A 19,086-nucleotide genomic window follows, 5' to 3' on the forward strand; every position below is an offset into this window, starting at 1 on the left:
GGAGAAAGCCAAGGAGCACAAACAGCTCTGTGTCAAAGCATTCAGAAGTCAAACTCAAGGTCTGAAGGTCTGACAGCTGAAGCTTCGTCCAAACTGGAGATCAATCCCAAACGGCCTAGTCAAAGTCCGTCCCTTAAACCTGACTGGAAATGGTGGAGCTGAAACGAAAGTCTGCGAACCTGAATGAGCTGAAGCAGAGTTCTGATTCTGTCCTGATAGATAAAACCCAAGAGCTGGAAGAGGATGAAGTTTCCTCAGAGAAACTGGTGAAGTGTAAAATAATCAGTTTGTGGTCCTCATTTTTAGCTCACAGTGCTTAGAGGCTGAACACGCCTTCTCCTTGGCACTAAACTTCTCATTTTGGACTTTTTCTCATATGCTTTCTATTACATCCTGATGTACCGACAAGACTTTAGAAACTGCCTGTCAAGCGTTAACTAACTGAACAGGTGCCTCATCTCAAAGAGAAATTCGTCTAAGCTGCTTCGGTTAGACAGAAAATGAACTTTCCTCATTCTGCGTTGAAATAAATGAGCCTGAAGTAGGAGAGAAACTGGCTGTGATGCCACAGTTTGTCTGAAACGAGTCCAGGATGGATGACAGGGATGCAGTCACAGTGCTGAGCCCGGGTTCCTCTTCCTTCTGTCCTCACGCGGCTGCAGAACCACAGAGACACCAGAGCCGGAGTTCATCCAGACTGGTTCGGGGGGGCCAGCCCCAGAAACAATAACCCTCCCCAACTTATCCGCAGCACACGGGGCAGGAACCAGGAAGCTGCAGCCAAGAGCCAATCCACCAACTTCCTGTCTTTCAGACCGACGTCACACGGATCACGACCTCCCCCGAGTCGGCGTCCTGGCTCAGGCCGCTACGAGGCACCAGCCCGGGGCAGAGGGGGGCCAGACAGAGGCAGGTCCACGGCCGGGACCCCAGCCGGGTGGGATGCAGGGGCCCGCTGGGGCCGAGGGTGGCCAGAGGCAGCCACAGCGTCCTGGGGCCCAGCGAGGAGTGGCCCGTGCTGGCCTCCTCCAGGTCCTTGGCCTTGTCGTAGCTCTGGACGTCCCAGTGGAGGTTGACCGCCCGCCAGCGCATGAAGACGCTGTACACCGCCGCCCCCTCGTGGACGATCAGGCCTGTTGCAACGACAGCAGGGACAATCACAGCGTGGTGGGACACAGCACTCACAGGTGTGAAGAAATCCTACACTGACAGCGACACAACATCACTCTGAAGATGTCAGAGAAATTCAGCCTTTGATTGGATCCCATTCATTCAACGAGGAACAAAAAAATCTTATTGGGAGAAATTATCTCCATATTAAATGGCCAGTGCCACTATAAACTGTTAAACTTTTAATTATTAATCCATCTCTTCCTGTTTTACCGTCAGTATAAATATGATGAAGCACAGAAGCTAATAGTTTAGTCGCTTTTAGAAACAAGAAAGACGAGAAGAAAAGCCATTCACGTAACACGAAGGTGTTTTGACCTTAATAACAGTTTTACTGAAACATCATTAGTTCAACTTTGTAGTCCAACTGTTTGCTTTTAGTTTCTATTCTCCCATGTTTTATTTTGTTTCTACATTTTATTCCTACTCGTTTTTATTCTGTTTTATTTTCCTATATTTTAATCATGTAAAGCATTTTGCATTGTCTCTGTATACAGAGAATGATATAGCATTATAACATGTTTCAGTATACTGAAACATGCTACAAAAACAAATTTGCCTTAAGTTAATAAGGAAAGAAATATATTATAATTAAACAGTTTAAACCGACTGTGAGAAACGAGGTCAGAGCCACGTCTATCCTGCTGTATATGTATAGTCCTGCCACCACATGTCAGAGAGGAGATGTTGGTAAGTCGTGTTGTTTGATCAGACGAGGCTCCAGTTGAGCTTCTCAGCAACAAAGCTCCAGTGAATCTGCTGAGAACCAAAGTAAGCGTCTATGGAAAAGCTTTACTGCTAAGTAGGGAGGAGGGGAGTGATCCTGTGGGCCTGTTGTTCTTCCACAGCAGGCCCTGGGAACCGTGTGTGACCGCCTGGCATCGTTAACTTATTGAAACGGCAGCAGAATCTGTCTTAAAGTCCGTTGGGCCCGGCCAGGGAACCAGAAACGGGTCGTGGCTGAGTCGCTCAGCAGGACAAGGATCCTAAAACGTGTCAGATTCCACACAGAAAGGCTTCATCAGACACCAAAGCGACGCGTTTTAATGGCAAATTCAGTCTCCAGACCTCAGCTTTACAGAAAACCTGGAAGAAGAACGCGTAAAGATCGGGGATTCTGGATGATTGCGGCACTGGTGGTTCTGGGTTTTTGATTTTTACTTTTTTTACAGAAAAAAATGGGATTTTTAAAAATGTTTCACATTGTGAGATTATGCCACTGCAGTAAAAGTTAAATTAAGTTGCATTAAGGTTTGAAGTTGATTCTGTAAGAAAGGTGCAAAACTGAACCCAAAAGATTGTGAAAGATCTCCAGAAACCTCACAGATCAGATTGATTGGTCACATTTAAAAAGAAAAGAAAATCTAAATGTTGTGGTTCTGTTGCATTGTGGGTAAAATGATGGGACACGGTCCTGCTCTGAGCCTGTGAAGGTGTGACTGGAGCACAGACTGACCTACGCAGACCAGGTCCATGAAGCCGTACATGCCGTAGCAGATCTGGAAGAGGACGTCGCGGCGCTGCCAGATGGCCTGAGGGCTGAGGGCCGACCAGAGCAGCCAGGAGATGCTGGCCACCAGGAAGAGGGAGCCCAGGAACACGGCGATGATCTGCACCTTCTCCACCAGCGTGATGGTGATGGACTGCCACTGAGGAGGCGACAGGGACAGAAACCGTCAGAGGAGACCTCAACGTGTGCTCCTCCATTTTTAACGTCATTTAGGCAAGGCAAGGCAAGGCAAATTTATTTATATAGCACAATTCAGTACAGAGACAATGCAAAGTGCTTTACATGATTAAAATATAGGAAAATAAAACAGAATAAAAGCAAGTAGGGATAGAATAGAAACAAAAAAGAACATTTGAAAACAGTAAAACATTTTAACTTGAACATTCAAAGGCAATTCTAAACAAATGTGTTTTTATACGTCATTTTCTTTGCTTATTGTGATTTATTGTGCATATAACGGTGAAATGGAGGTAAACGATGCAGTTTTCAAAATGCTTAGGGAAAAAGATCCTGAAATGTTTGATTTGCATGTTTTTTTGCACATCCACATTTAACTTGAAACCCCCCAAACCAAATCCAATGTAATCAACTGGCTTCTGAAATTAATTTCCTAATTGGAGGTGTTCTATGTAGCTACATCATGATGCAAATGCAAACAAAAACTAAAACATTTGCCTTTTTTATGCTTAAAACACAGCATCCAGTCACTCCAGTGTTTCTGTACCTCACTCCAAGATTTCCTGAATCATAAATTAATGGTTTAAGTTGATTTATCTGAAGTCTGGTCGACGTAACCCTTTTTCTCGCTTAACTTGCATCACTTACTAAGATTTCACATTCTGCATCAGAATAACCGGCTGCATAAAGCCATGTTTGTGAAGTTTAAGCATGCAACAAGCGTTTAGAGCTGATGGTAATCTGGTCTCAGAGGCTGTTTCTGGGTCTGCAGGTTGCAGGAAGTCTCTCTGCATTTCTCTCTCCATCACGTCTACTCAAGAGTTGCTATGGGCGACCTGCACAATTAAAAATGACATCACCTCCCTGCTGAGACCCCCCCCCCCACCTTTACCTGCCACGGTCTCTTCATGTTGATGGCCATGACCTGGAAGCGGTAGCAGCAGAGCTCGCAGGTCCAGCAGCCCCGCTCGCTGATCCACTTCAGCAGACACTGCTGGTGGGTGTAGCGCACCGAGCCGTCACAGCGGCACGGGTTCAACAGCTCGCCCTGCAGAACCCATGAAGATCAAGGAGGATCAAGGAGGATCAAACACAGCACCGTCCACCTGAGAAGTATCACAGCTTTATATTCAGCCGGGAAACGTTTCAGTTCTCCCAAAGCTGAATTTCTCCACTTTAAATACAGAACTCTGGTGAAATGAGAAGCTAAAACAAATAAATCCTAATAATTCTGTGAGCAGCAAGAACACGGTTCAAACAAACTTCAGGAACGTAACGCGGCGCGATTTACTGGCCTTCATCAGAACACAGTGTCTTCTTTGTTGGTTTAAACTGGGCCAGCATGGACAGCCCAACATGCACTGGATCTAAAACGTTTACACAGCCCTGTGAAAAAGCTCAGAAAAAATCTCACCATGATCAATCTGCTGCAGCAACCTGGTTGCTTTGATGTGCACAACTCTCCATTTAAAGCATTCGGTCTCTTTGAGAATCTGTTTGTCACCAAATACGGAGAATCTGCTTGGCTTGAAATAAAGTCCAGCTGACCTGCATCCTTTTAAAGCTACAGTTTACAAAATGATTACAGAGGGACCAAAATGATGTCCTGGTACAAAGACATAGCTCAGAGAAAACTTTTTAAAGGGTTATACATTCACCATCCATAATTTCAGTGACAAAAATCATGTTTTTCTGAAGCTGACGAGATGAAAGCAGATCTGAGAGCTGGTGGAGAGGACGACAGCAACACTGAGGGCACTGCAGCGACGACGACTGGTCCTGGCTTTAGATTAGACAACATTCTCCTGTGTTCTCCTCACATCCAGACTAAGGAGCCGAGAAGCTTTTTCTTCCACAGAAAAAAATCTTTAGAAAGATGTTTGGGACTGGATTCCTAAAAGGCTTGTTCGCCACCAACCAAAGCAATAACACACTGTACCACCTTAAAATCCTCCCAGATTGAAGCACGGTGGTGACGGCATCATGCTGTGGGCCCGCTGTTCTCCAGACATCCGCATCGAGAATTATTGCCAAGTGTAAGAGATTATGGAACTACAGAGACTGGACTGTGTTACGTTTACCATGAAGATCACAGATAAAGATGCTTGGATTGGACAGAATGACTGTTTAGGGGAAAAATCTCAGCTGGGACACGTCTGCATTATAGTATCCTCTCCACCAATGTGATGAACAGAACACTGATATACTGTGAACGCCCCTGGATGGGTGTAACACAGTCTGTCCTATTTAATGTCTGTGTGAGGAATGAACGGGGTTCTCAGGTACCGGTTGTGTTGTTATGAGAACCCAGTACTGAAGCTGTAAACATCCCCCTGCCTTTTAGATTAAATATGGTAAAGTATAGTTATGGTTTCATTAGTATTTTTACTTCTACAATAGAAACACCACATTATTCAGTAAAAGAACCTGAGGTGACCGCAGCCAGGTCAACTAGAGACTAGAGACGTCCGGCCAATCTGAGCGATCCAGAGAACTTCAGCAGGAAGCAGATGGAGCAGACATCACCACATTAAGATGTCACAAGCTGACGGACTCTAACCAGACAGGAAAAAAACTGACATTTATCTGATAAAACACAGAAAAGCTTCTGAAATGAGATCAGAACCAGAACTGCAACGCCGTTAGAATCCAAGCACTTTCTGCTGGGTTTCATCAAACAGCCCAAACTAAATGAACAGATGCAGCAACCAAGATTTACTGAAGCGACATAAGAGGCCATAATCTAACAGCCACAAGATGTCTGCACCTCTTTTCATCAAGACGTTTTTTTTTTTTTTTTTTTGGAGCACGCTCCCTTAAAGCGACGATGCAACAAACTGCAGCAGAGCAAATATTTCATCACACAAACTGGAGGAATCTGCCTCCTCCAGTAAATCAGCGCCTGTTTTTACGGCTCTGGCCTCAACGTTCAGAGAATGTTTGGCATTTCTTAGGGGCAACGGGCTTCATGTTATATAACCTAAACCTGAGGGTGTCGCCTGTGGCTGCAGCGGCTGTGATTGATGACGGTGGGTTCAGGAAGCTGGACTCTGCTGCCAAAAGCCCAGAAGTCCTTTAAAACCTGAAAACTGGGCGGTTTGTTAGTCCTTGATTTAAGGGACCTAACTGAGTTAAAATGAGTTTCCCTCCAGATCAGCTACTCTGGATCCATGTAAACAAGGATGAACCGAAGGGGGGGGGGGGGCTCAGAGAACAGAGGAATACATTTATCTGAACAGAAAAGAGCAGAGGCCTTCCTTCGCTTCGTGATTTGCAAAAACAATAACTTATTAGCTGCATGAGTCAGGGAGACATTTGGCTTTATTTTCAGGAAACCAACCTGATTCCTCCTCTATGTGTATCTCTGCTCTCTTCGTGCAAAGCAGGATACGGGATCTGCGTCTATCAAAGCACAAAGTTTTTTGGTTTTTGTTTTACATCGACCGGCGTCTCTCGCAGCTTTAATGCGTTTCAGGCCCAGAGGGCCACGCTCTGCTTTCCGAACCTCCTATCCAGGATTAATCCTCCATTCATTTCCCTGATCTGGCTTTCCCCCGTCATCGAGAAATCCTCTGTTTTCCAGCCTCAGCTTGGCTCCTCTCCTCCCAGCAGGTGATCCATCAAGGTAAACCCATAACTTGTCCACCAGAGGGCCTGAAATCAATGAGCATTTCTCCAAACTGCAGCAGGATGCAGCTTGGCGTTAATCATCACGGCCACATCTATTTATTTCTCTACTTTTAGAGTTCCTGCAGGTCTGAGCTGCCGGCCGGGCCGTGGCGAGCGCATTAGCAGCACATTAAGGTCAGCTGGTCGGGGAGCTCCTTTTTCAGCCGGCCGTGTTTAAAATGGCCTGGCAGGCTCTGGGTTCACGCAGGTCGGCCCTCTGACGAAGGAGCGTTTGATGAAACTAACAGCAAAGCTCGTCCAGGAACATGTGGAGAGAACCGGACGTGGAGAGCGGGCCAGAATCTATCAGTCTGCCATGAAGCGCTGCTTTCTGGGCCTTTTAATGGTTCCTCCAACACTAACCTTCCAATAGGTCCTACTTTTTCTCCGCTCCCTGCTCCTGGTGGTGTGGGACAGAAATCTAATGTGAAATGGTGACATGGATCAGATAGAAATGCATCTTCCTTCCACACTGCAAAAAGAGAACTAAAATAAGTAAAATATTCTTGAAATGAATGTATTTGCCCTTGATTTGAGCAGGTAAATAAGATTTTATGTCAATAGGATGAGTATTTTTACCCCTAAAACAAGATAATTAGATATACTGCACTTGAAATAAGATGACAGAGATGAATCGTTCCTATTTTAAGTGCAAGAATCTTATTCCATTGGCAAATAGTCCTATTTACTTGCTCAAATCAAGGAAAAATAGTTTAATTTCAAGAAAAGATTTCCTATTTTTAGGTCTATTTTTGCAGTGCATGTACTAAAGCAGAATCTCTGTCCTGATGTCCTTCCTCTGAGGCCATCGTTCTTAACGCGCAGAAGCAGGAGGAAAGCCTTCTGCTTCGTCTCAGAACCTGCTGTAGAACCTCCAGTGGGTTTGAAGCAACCAGAACCTGCGGCGGGTGTTTGGGTCACGTTCGCCTCGCTGGAGAAAACCCAGGTGAGCTCTTCTTTAGATCCCAGTGACTCCAGTGTGTTGAAGCTCTCTCCCTGATGAATCCTCAGGACTGAAGTCTCTTCTTCTTCCTCCGTTGTCCAGCACAAAACGTCGTTTCTCTCTTGTCACTGGGAGCCTGAATATGTCTGCTTGTAAGTTTTCTTATTCAACCGTTTTATAAACAGCAAATCAAACCATTTACAACTTCATCCATCGATAGACCAAGAACATGGTGGGTTATTTTTTTTTTGACCCAGTTGTTCTAAATGTATTTTTGAAATTTAAAAACCGGATCTAATCCCTTATCCCTTTTTTGTATTAAATGATTATATCTCTCACTGTTTTCTAAGATTTGGTATTTGTCTAGCTTGACCTTGGATGGGCTTCATGGTTCTGGCGGGCCGTTCTCCTGTTGTTCTGGAGAACAAATTAGCCGGATAATCGCAGTTCTGTCCAGGATTATTGATATTTTTTGTAATTAGAACGGATTAGTGATTGTGAGTGGGTCTTCTTTAGGGCGACACCAGAAAGAAAGTTCTGGTGTTTTCTGAGATGGCGCCACAACAAATGTTAGGACAAACACAAAGGCAGCTGTTCTTTTCGAGAACTTCCAGGGTATTTTCCCAGAACTTTCAGGGTAATTTGAAGAAATGTGCTACGACTCACAGACTCCGCACTCAGAACTTTAAAGGAATCTCTGAGTATTTTCCCGTAGCTTACTTTCAGGTACATTTCTGGAACTTTTGCTTCGTACTTTTCAAGAACTTACTTTCCTGGAACGTTTATCTCAGCACTTTCTTTCTGGTATTGTCCTCAAATTAACAGCATCCTTTCCCAGAACTTACAGGACGCCTTCTGGTACTTTCCAACAACTTACTGTCCTCAACATTTCTGTATTACCTTCCCTGAACGTACTTTCTGGTACTTTCCTGGAACTTTAATCTTAGAATCTTTCTAGATATTACTTCTCAGGATTTTTCTGGAATTTCCTGTTTTACTTTCAGGAGCTCACAGGGTACATTTATAAAAACCTTTATGCTGTTATCCCAGATCTCACCGAGTGCTTCTGGGTCATATTGCAGTGCGGCTTGTAACAGCGCTGGTACCCGTGTAAATTACAGGAACATTTAATTATTTATGTTTCTAAAAGACCAGTGCTTGTGTTCACAAAGACTCCTAATATTAAAAGTAGCTCTTAGAGACCTAATTTCAGGAAAGAAATCTTAGAATTTCCCGAATTCTACAAATTTAAAATTTTATTTTCTTAGAATTTTACCTCAGCAACATAAAAGTTGTTCACAAAGCGTCTTAGGCCTTCAGAGAGCTCCTAAAGTGGAACCATGTTTGGAGGAGTGAGGAGGACTTTTGATGAGAGTGTCTGAAGCAGGAAGATGGAGGAAACAGAGAGAGCTGATTGGCTGATCCACCACCTGAACAGAGAGAGCTGATTGGCTGATCCACCACCTGAACAGTGGAGGGAATGATCATATAAACTTCTTTAACAATCAGACAATTATTAATATGTAGATAAACTAAACGTTATCATCCCTATAGAGGAAATTTAATTAGTTTTAGTGCCCTGATAGGCTTCTAGTAGCATAATATTATTAAAGATAATAAATAATAGGGACAAATATTGAATAATCTTGAATAAAAAGTGGAGACATTTAGAAAGAATATAAAGAGGTAAGGAGGTATTTTCAGTAGGTGTATATGTTGATGTCAGCAGCCTAAATGGTCATCTAGAAGTTCGCTTGAGTCATGCCATCTCCTCTCGTTTGATCGCTGCACGGAGCGCGTCTCATTGGTGCGTAAAAGCACCAAGACGCACGGAGGAAAAAAAGGAGCACTGATCTGCGGCAATACGCTTCAGAGTCCGCGTATTTGCGCCCTGGTCCGGGGACTAGTTTACCTCCCAACACTCCTCTATTCTCCTCCCAGAGGTTTCTCCGCCTTCTTTATACCAGCAGGCGATGCTGATTAATGTCAAATAGATGACGTGGCAAAATGACTGGCGAGTATAAACAAATGAGTTAATTTAAAATAATGACGAGGATGTAAATAAGGTGCGTTCAAAGATTTTGATGCTGCGGGACAATTATCTAATTTAGCTGAGTTTCATCATCATGACTGAATCCAGTCAAATCGGTTAATTTCTCTCCTTTGATTACTAGAAGGGCATTTGTGTTGTTTTTTTCTTCTACTATCAACCAATCACAGCTCTTAAAATGCAGCGTTACACCTGGCAACGGGGTCAACCTCACCTGCGCACTAAAGTAAAAAACGGCCACTCTCAATTCAATTCAATTCAATTCAGTTCAGTTTTATTTGAATTGTTTCACTCTCAGCAGCATCTCAGTCACTCTTAAGCTAGGAGTTCTCTGAGAATCTTTCTGAATCACTAGAGCTATTTAATTTATTTGTTATTCACAAAAAAATACATATAACTGTAATATGAGAGGAAAATAACTAAATGTGTCCTTGTTATGCATCTTTATTGCTTTCAATGCAGATTTGATTTATTTTTTTCATTTAACAATACAACCAGGGGCAAATCTTAAGATTTAATTTGAGCTTATTTCAGACCTTTGGAGAAATGATGATTGTGCGATTATTTAGCGCATTAAACGCTGTTAAGTTCTGGAGAAAAGTTTGTGGTTTGCATTTTGAGTTCAACTCTTACAAGGGTTTCTGTTATGTTTTACATAAGAGTTTATAGTGATTTAGAAAAGTATTCAGACCCCTTAAAGGTCCGCAGATTAAGTCACATGAGAACCATAAACTCATAATGTATTTTAATGTCCCATTAAAATACATTATGAGTTTTAATGGGACTTTATTTGATTTATCAACTCAGAGAAGCCCGTAACTGTGAAGTGAAGAGGAAACAAGATCTTCAAGGCTGTTTTAGCAAATATGGAAAGTGTGACATTCATCTGTGATCAGAGCCCTTCAGGCAATACTTTATAGGACAACCTGTTACTTTATTTACAAAAGCGGGTCTCCTAGTGTAAGATCACCTCAACTCATCTAGAGAAGGATTTTCTTTGCAAAGTTACCGAAGTTCAGACTGGATTGGATTAGATTGGATGGGGAGCTCCTGTGAACATCTATTTTCAACTCTTGTCACAGATTCCTAGTTGGATTTACCTCTGGACTTTGACTAGGACATTCTAATCCATGAATATGGTTTGATCCAAACCAGGGATGTCCAAACGTTTTGTTAGGGGGGCCAAAATTGTGTAGTCAAAAGTATTCGAGGGCCAAAAAAATAAAATAAAATAAAGAAACTAAAATTACTAACCCTTGGAATATTATCATTTAACAAACCAGTCAGTTTTTCTTTAGGAAAGGAATCTATAAATCATCGTAGATAAAAACTTAAAAGTTGCCTTATTGAAATATGGCCGTCCAGTTTGCAAATTCTACTGTGCTTGTTTTTTTTTTTTATATATATACAAATTGAGTCTTTGCTCAGCCATGAAATAGAAATTAAGTCTTTCTATGAAGACACTTGCTGTAATTTAGGCAATTTTAATACATTAATTAATAGCCGATTCAGGTGCATCAAAGTCAGTTTTTGAGTGAACGTCACTGAATATATGTGGTCTAGTTTACTATTAGATAAAAAAATCTAAAAAGTGGTTAATTAAAAGACAATTACTTTGTGTTAGGTTTTACAAGATTTTAGCCTTTCTGTAATAGATTTGCTCTAATTAAACCTAAGAAAAATGCTGTCTGCATCAATCATATGTGCTGCTGGGCCAAACCGCACTTTGGACACCCTGATCTAAACCATCCCAAGCCGCTCTGACTGTACTCTTTGGCTCATTCTCAAGTCTTCCGCGGGTTTTCCTCCAGGACTGATGTGTGTTTTGCTCCCGCCGTCTTCCCATCACCTCTGACCAGCTTCCCCTGTTCCTTCTGAGAAAAACTGTTCCCACAGCATAATGCTGCCGCCACCATGCGTCACTGTGGAGCTTCTTACAAGCAAACATGTTAAAAACAACAGTTTGTTTTCCTTCCACTTTTAGGCAACTATACACAGCCTTTGCGTTATTCCATCACAAAATGTCAGAAAATCTGAGGGGTGTGAATACGTCTGCAAGGCGCTGTGGATGGATTGTTCTGTAATGGTTAATTAGTGACAATTAAGGTGATCTAACTTCACCTCAGCGCCCCTGAAATGTCTGGTCTACTGTCCCTGTTTGCTTTGTCCCAGTGATAAATGTTGATTAAAAAGGAAACTGTATTTTATAATAATAATAAAAAAAGAAATATTGGCTTTTTTTGTGACAGAGAAAGTTTTCCTATAATCATCTCATGAGAAAACTTTAGTGAGCAGAACAAAAGTGTGAAACTGGGAATTTCCTCTTGATTCTGAGAAGCTTGGCTCAGTTTAGCGTTTCTGACGATAAACCGATCAGACGACAAATATTAATGCGTCGAATCATTCTGAGCAGCCTTTTGGATGATTGGGACTTCCCCCGGCCTCCGTGGCTCGTATCACAACCAGATATGGGTCTGGACCCGGAGGCGGTGTTATTAGATTTGATCTGCTAACAGGCTGGAGCCCACGCTGAGAAGACAGGATGTTCACTTAGGCGTTTACTGCCCTGACTCCTGTTTCCCTTAAGCTCCGCCAGCCATGAATCGTCCCTCGTCAGAGGCCTCTGCTGTCACGAGCCAAACGGGCCTGCAGAGGCTCAGGTTTCAGACGAGCCTGGACCGGGAGTCCATTTGTCCCCGCCGGTCCACATCTGTCCGTCCGCTTTCAGGAAGACCTGCAGACAAATTGGTGCGTCGCCCGGGGAGGAGATTTAACCGGATTACTGTCGGGTCGCTGTCCTGCACCTCTCATGTGACGCACGTGGCGCCGCTCGCTTTATTCAAACCACATTATTACAACACATTTTGTCACTTTATCGCTCATTTTATGACAATCTACAGGACTGTCTCAGAAAATTAGAATATTGTGATAAAGTTCTTTATTTCCTGTAATGCAATTACAAAAACATGAAATGTCATACATTCTGGATTCATTACAGATCAACTGAAATATCGCAAGCCTTTTTTTTGTTTTAATATCGCTGATTATGGCTTACAGCTGAAGAAAACTCAAAAATCCTATCTCAAAATATTAGAATATTGTGAAAAAGTATACTAGTAGGCTATTCAACTAATCACTTGAATCGTCTAATTAACTGGAAACACTGCAGGGTTTCCTGAGCCTTGAAAAACACTCAGCTTGGTTCAGTAAACTAAATCACAAGTATGGTAGTGGTTAAGAGACGACATCAGATTCTCACAGTAACTGGTGTACTGACCATGGCATTACTGTCCTTGATTGGCCTGCCAATTCCCCTGACCTGAACCCCATAGAGAATTTGTGGGGTATTGTGAAGAAGAAGCTGAAAGACACCAGAGCCAACAATGCAAATGAGCTAAAGGCCGCTATTGAAGCATCCTGGGCATCCATAACACCTCAGCAATGCCACAGGCTGATTGCCTCCATGCCACGCCGCATTGATGCACTAATCTGTGCAAAAGGATTCCCAACCAAGTACTGAGTGCATTAATGGACATTTTCAAATGTTTCATTTTGTTTTGCTGTTACAATTTTTATTTTTTTACTTGGTCTGAGGAAATATTCTAATATTTTGAGATAGGATTTTTGAGTTTTCTTCAGCTGTAAGCCATAATCAGCGATATTAAAACAATAAAAGGCTTGTGATATTTCAGTTGATTTGTAATGAATCCAGAATGTATGACATTTCATGTTTTTTAATCGCATTACAGAAAATAAAGAACTTTATCACAATATTCTAATTTTCTGAGACAGTCCTGTATGCGTCTTCAGTTTAGCCTTTTGTCATTTCTTTTGAAGACAGTTTTGTTTTGGAACGTCGATCCTCTGAAAGACTTCTGCAGAGATCTGCAGATTTCTGTCTAAACAGTCCCGGCTCTTGATGCCAGGCGCTCTAACGAGGTTCTGGGCCTCGTTAGAGCGCCTGGCTGGCATCAGGGATCTGGCCCTATATTAATTTTCTGTTTCACACCCAGTTCGTCTGGATTGTTTGTCCCAGGAAAGCTCAGCACCCGGAGACATGAAGCAGCAACTAGTTGGGATGTTCATAGTACAAGAGTTGCTATGGAGGTTTAGTTTAGCTCTTTGCTACAGTGACCTTTGGAGAGGCTTTTAGCAGACTGGAAACACGACTTCTTCTCAACAACTTTGCCATTCTTCTGTACACGTCAGATTTGTAAAGTGCCGAATAGTTGGCCGGTCCTCTCTCTCACCTGAATTGCGCATCTCTGCAGCTCCTCCAAAGTTACCATGGGGCTCTTGGTTTGTGTTGCATTTGTATTTTTTGGGTGACGGACTTAATGCTCTATGTTTTATAGACCGACTCTGCTTTAAACCTCTTTGTAACTTTCCCTGTTAACCTGCTCTGTGTTATGTAATATAATTTCACGTGTAACTAATAGAAATAATGCATTTGTTGATGCTGAGGCTGTCAGAAAAGTACCAGTAAAACACGTAATTTGGGGGTTGTTATGTAAAAGTATGTGGAAAAAGTTTAAAGTTTAGTAGGAGGACTTTTTACAACTGTAAAAGATGATTTAAAGGTTTAATGTTGTTCCAACCTCCTCCTGGACATTATAAAACAGTATTTAATACACAATTAGACGTCATCTAACTAAATAAATTGCTGTTAAGTTTTCAGCCAGCAGCTGAGGTAAACAGGAAGCAGACATGTGATCAGACGCCTGGTCATCCTATTCTTTTCTCTGCATTATTAATAAAGCTGTCACACCAACCCAGGTCTGAAGCGACAAATGTTCCGGGCCGGTGTCGGTTCTGATCCCGGCTTCCAGCTCCACCGGCAGAACCGGAAGTCATCCAATCAGGATGGACTGCTCTCTAATTAGACGGGGCTGCAGCCGCCGGCCAATCAGAGGACAGCGTGCTCCCCCTCCGGCTCCACTTCAGCTCCATTGATGAACCGAACCGCGGTTCTGACCCGGTCGGTGACGCGGCAAACGGAACCTACCTGCTCCGCGCCCTGGAAGCAGATCCTGCAGCTGGGCGTCGGGATGCACGTCTCGCTGCTGCAGGTTGAATGCATGGCTTTGTCACACCTGCCCCCCACCGCCCCCTCCTCGCTGGAAGTGTTGCCTCCGCTGTCAGTCGCGCACGCACGGCCCTCCGCCTCCTCTTCCTCCTCCTGCTCCTCCTCCTCCTCCCCAGGCTGCGGCTCCTCCTGGCCGTCGGGCTGCGGTCGTCCTTGGGAGCGGAGCGGGTCGCTCTCCTGCTCCCAGGTGTGGCGCTGGCTGGCGGCCGGAGCTCCCTCCTCCTCCCCGCACGCCGGCCCCGCATCTCCCCCCTCTGTGCTCATAATAAAATGCAAAGTGGGAATAAAACTGCATAGATGCTGCCGCCCCCCCCACACCCACACCCACCCACCCCTCCTCCCCGCAGGCTCACGCAGGATCCAGCTCCACTGCGATGCAGGGACGCGATGAAAGCCTCGGTTCGGTTCCCCTTTGCGCCGAACCTACAGCGCGGTCCGCTCGCACAGCTGCTCATCAGCAGCCGGAAGCTCCCGATGCCGGAACCGCCTGACGCGCTCCGGAGAGCCGCGGAGCAGCTCCATGTCCCTCCGTGGGTCGGATCCCCGTCTTCCTGTCCCCCTCCGAGCAGCAGCTGTGGGGAATAAAGCCGGGGAGGAAGTTCCGCCGATGCGTCCGGCTCCGATCCTCCCCGAGTTCTCTGAAGGACCCTGCGCGCTCCCAGGAAGCAGCAAAGAGCGTTTCTCCGCGGAAATGACCAATCAATCACATTATTATCCCATTAATATGATGGAGGAGGCGAGTTTCCAGAGGCAAGCAGAAACTACTCTGGCCCAGAGCGGCTGGAGGAGGGATGGGCATCTTCCTGATTCCAGCAGCAGATGCAGCATCAGGACCAGGAGGAGGCTCCAGGTCGGCCCGGCTGCCACGGGGAAGATTTAATGTGGGGAAACGTGGCGACCCGCAGCACTCCTCCTCCTCCTCCTCCTCTTAAAGGAATCACCTGCTGGAGCCCATGTCATCATCATCATCATCATCATCATCATCAGGAGTGGCAGCTCAGGCCTCTAAACGTCAGGTTTCTAAATAAAGTTCAAGGAGAATCTAAAAGCTGCAGAACAATCTGTGAGGGTCATAAATCCATGACCTGCTGAAGGTTCGTTATTGGAGATATTTCAGAAATCTGGTGTCTCTTAAGAGTCCTAACGGCCTACAGATTGTGTTTAGCAGAGTGATGGAGGGTCGTTTACGTCATAGGCCTCGTTACAAAGAGCGTTAAAATTCCTGGAAGTCTCATTGTGTGGTCCGCGGACGTTTTTCAGGTCAAATGTGAATTACCCGTTGTTTCTTAAACTTAGAGTTGTTGTTATCTGTAAATCTTTGGCAGACATTTCAACATGGACGAGCTAAGGACGAGCAGACGGAGAGCCAAACAACTGGATGTTTTGATGTGTGTCTAAAGATTTAAACCTGGAAGGATGGATGGAGGATGGATGATGGATGGATGGATGGATGGATGGATGGATGGATGGATGGATGGATGGATGGATGGATGGATGGATGGTGGATGGATGGATGGATGGATGGTGTGGCTGCATCACTTCCTTCATCCTCCAGGATCTGCCTGCAGTTTAATCACTTATTTTAATTCCAGTTTTAATTACTTTATCTTTCTCCTTATAAAACACAGATATATCTCCAGTGTTCCCTTCATAATAAACACAATTGTTTCCATGGTTCCTCCCCTTCTATATCTGGTTGCTTTCTCATAGAATGCCCTGTTTTAAATCTCTGCAACGCTCCTGACTGTTTTAAAGATGTGTTATAAATAAAGTTCGATCCAGAAAGCAGCGTACAGGTCGGGGAGAAGCTGTGGAGCCGCTTAAAGCAGATATTAGGTTAGAAACCAACGTCCCAAACCTGGAACATCTGCTCCGTTCGCTCCAGCAGCGTCCAGATGTCCACAGCTGGCAGATACTTACAGTCCTCCCCCCAGGACACAGCGGTGACCTACGCTGAGCTGATCTACCACGTAAAGTCCTCATAAAGCAAAGAACTCACTGGTTATAAAGTCACACGTCATGAAGGTTTGGTGTTTATCAATGAGTTTCATGCCGCTGGATTGTTCGGTTACTAAGCGGCTCTAAAGTGGATCCACTGCGTTTACACTCATCGCAGTAGATGTGGTTCTCTAGTTCTCTCCATCAGGAGCAGCAGTCTTGCTCCATGTTGGTGCTGCTGGTTTTGTTGCCGTCTTTGTTTTCTTTTTCTGTTAGTTTTGTCTTTGCAGGTGTTCATGGTTCTCTTTCCTGTTTGCCCCCAATAACTGCTGGAGGGTTCTATTATCCCTCTTCCCCTCCTTTAGACATGTTCAACACACCTTTAGTACATAAAACCATTGTTTTTAAAATGGACCCACAGCAATTCGATTCAATTTTGTTTATTTATTTAGCGCCAGTTCCCAACATATCATCTCAAGCCTCTTTCCAAAGTCAGCTTCCATCAGATCCTCCAGGTTGGTGAGAAAGTTTCCTCTCTAAGGAAACCCAGCAGGTTGCATCAAGTCTCTCCAAGCAGCATTCACTCCTCCTGAAAGAGCGTAGAGCCACAGTGGACAGTCGTCTGCATTGTTGATGGCTTTGCAGCAATCCCTCATACTGAGCATGCATGAAGCGACAGTGGAGAGGAAAACTCCCCTTTAACAGGGAGGAGAACCTCCAGCAGAACCAGAACCAGGCTCAGTGTGAACGCTCATCTGCCTCCACCCACTGGGGCTTAGAGAAGACAGAGCAGAGACACAGAAAGCACAGAAGCTCACATTGACCCAGGAGTACTTTCTATGTTAGATGGTAATAGAGGATGATCTGCCTCCCCTGATGATGTCACAGCTAACAGAACGCCAGACCAGGTGTACCTTCTATGAAGAGAAAAATGACAGAGAACAAAAAGTTAAAAGATGAAATAACAAGCAATGCAAATTGAAGAACAGTAGAACTCAGCAGAGTGAGAAAATTAGACCCTGATGTTCTCCAGCAGCCTAAGCCTATCACAGCACAACTATAGAGGTAGCTCAGGGTAACATGAGCCACTCTGACTATAAGCTTTGTCTAAAAGGAAAGTTTTAAGATTAGTCTTAAAAATAGATAGGGTGTCTGCCTCACGGACCAAAACTGGGAGTTGGTTCCACAGGAGAGGAGCCTGATAGCTAAAGGATCTGCCTCCCATTCTACTTTTAGAGACTCTAGGAACCACCAGCAGACCTGCAGTCTGAGAGCGAAGTGCTCTGTTAGGAACATACGGGGTAATCAGAGCTCTGATATATGGTGGAGCTTGATTATTAAGGGCTTTATACGTTAGAAGGAGAATTTTAAATTCTATTCTTGATTTAACAGGAAGCCAGTGAAGGGAAGCTAAAATTGGAGAAATATGATCCCTCTTGTTGATTTTCATCAGAACTCTTGCTGCAGCATTTTGAATCAGCTGAAGACTTTGAACTGCATTTTGTGGACTTCCTGATAGTAAAGAATTACAATAGTCCAGCCTTGAAGTAACAAATGCATGGACTAGTTTTTCAGCATCACCCCTGGACAGCAGCCATCCCTATGATAACATGCTGGGTGTGATTCAGCTCATGGTGTGTTTATGTACCTGCTTCCATCCACATGTTTTAGTCGTCATTTCTCTCCATATCTCTCTATTATTTCTTCTACTTGCCAGTTTCCTCTGACGGTGGGATCAGACTAAGTCCGGATGCGACAGGTGAGTGAGGGACAGGTGAAGAAACCTGTCTTACCTGGGCGAACAGCAGGAACCTCCTGCTGGTTCTCAGCACCTTCTCACTCGCCTCCAAACGGACCCGATAAAGTTCGAGGAGCCTCGGCAGACGAGAAGAAGGCATTTCCAAGAACATTCTGTTGTTTTTTTTTTTTTTCTTTTTGAGGATGTCTTTCACTTTCCGGAGAGCGGACCCAGTAATGGACTCTAATGCAGCAAAGGAAATTATCCACTCATGTCCAATCACTACCTACAGAGCGCCGATCAATACCAGGTCCCCAGGGCTCAGAGGGAGACCGGGTTCGTGCAGAGAGCGGCGTGTGTGCTTCACAACCAGCTACCAGGAGCTCAGGTTCTACCAGAACTGTTGCATCTTACCCGAGCTGGGGGCACCGCGCCACGTTCACAGTCTTTAACTGGCTTCAGCAGATTTTATTTTTTTACTAAAGAACTACAGAACTCATCAAAACAACCAAAGAAGTGCAACAGAATAGCCACGTCTGTCCGAGAAGATCATCGAAGGCAGAATCTAACGGTGCCTGTGCAGTAAGGACAGCCAGGTACAGGTGTATATCCAAAAAAATTAAAAAAAGAGTTATTTTATTTAACCCAAAAAATTGTCAAAAATGGATCCAGAATAGAGGTAAAAGGAACAGAAACTACTCAAAATAATTAGGAACAGATCAAAACTAACTCAAACAAACTGACATCCCTCAGTGAAACCAAGGGGAACTTAAATACACTACAAAAACGGAACTAAAAACTAAGT

The 19,086-nt window shown here is 44.2% G+C and overlaps 1 protein-coding gene across 1 annotated transcript; it reads right to left on the reverse strand.

The window, feature by feature from the left end:
• Window positions 1–447: 447 nt before the first annotated feature.
• Window positions 448–15,520, reverse strand: march11 (membrane-associated ring finger (C3HC4) 11). Its single transcript, XM_012850324.3, has 4 exons — window positions 14,525–15,520; window positions 3,750–3,905; window positions 2,627–2,819; window positions 448–1,133 (listed from the first exon to the last, which is right to left on the reverse strand). The coding sequence occupies exons 1-4, from the start codon at window positions 14,867–14,869 to the stop codon at window positions 811–813; spliced, it is 1,017 nt and encodes a 338-aa protein (XP_012705778.2). The 5' UTR covers window positions 14,870–15,520; the 3' UTR covers window positions 448–810.
• Between the last annotated feature and the right edge of the window lie 3,566 nt (window positions 15,521–19,086).

This window comes from Fundulus heteroclitus, unplaced genomic scaffold (genome assembly GCF_011125445.2).
Source record: "Fundulus heteroclitus isolate FHET01 unplaced genomic scaffold, MU-UCD_Fhet_4.1 scaffold_42, whole genome shotgun sequence".
Taxonomy (NCBI): domain Eukaryota; kingdom Metazoa; phylum Chordata; class Actinopteri; order Cyprinodontiformes; family Fundulidae; genus Fundulus; species Fundulus heteroclitus.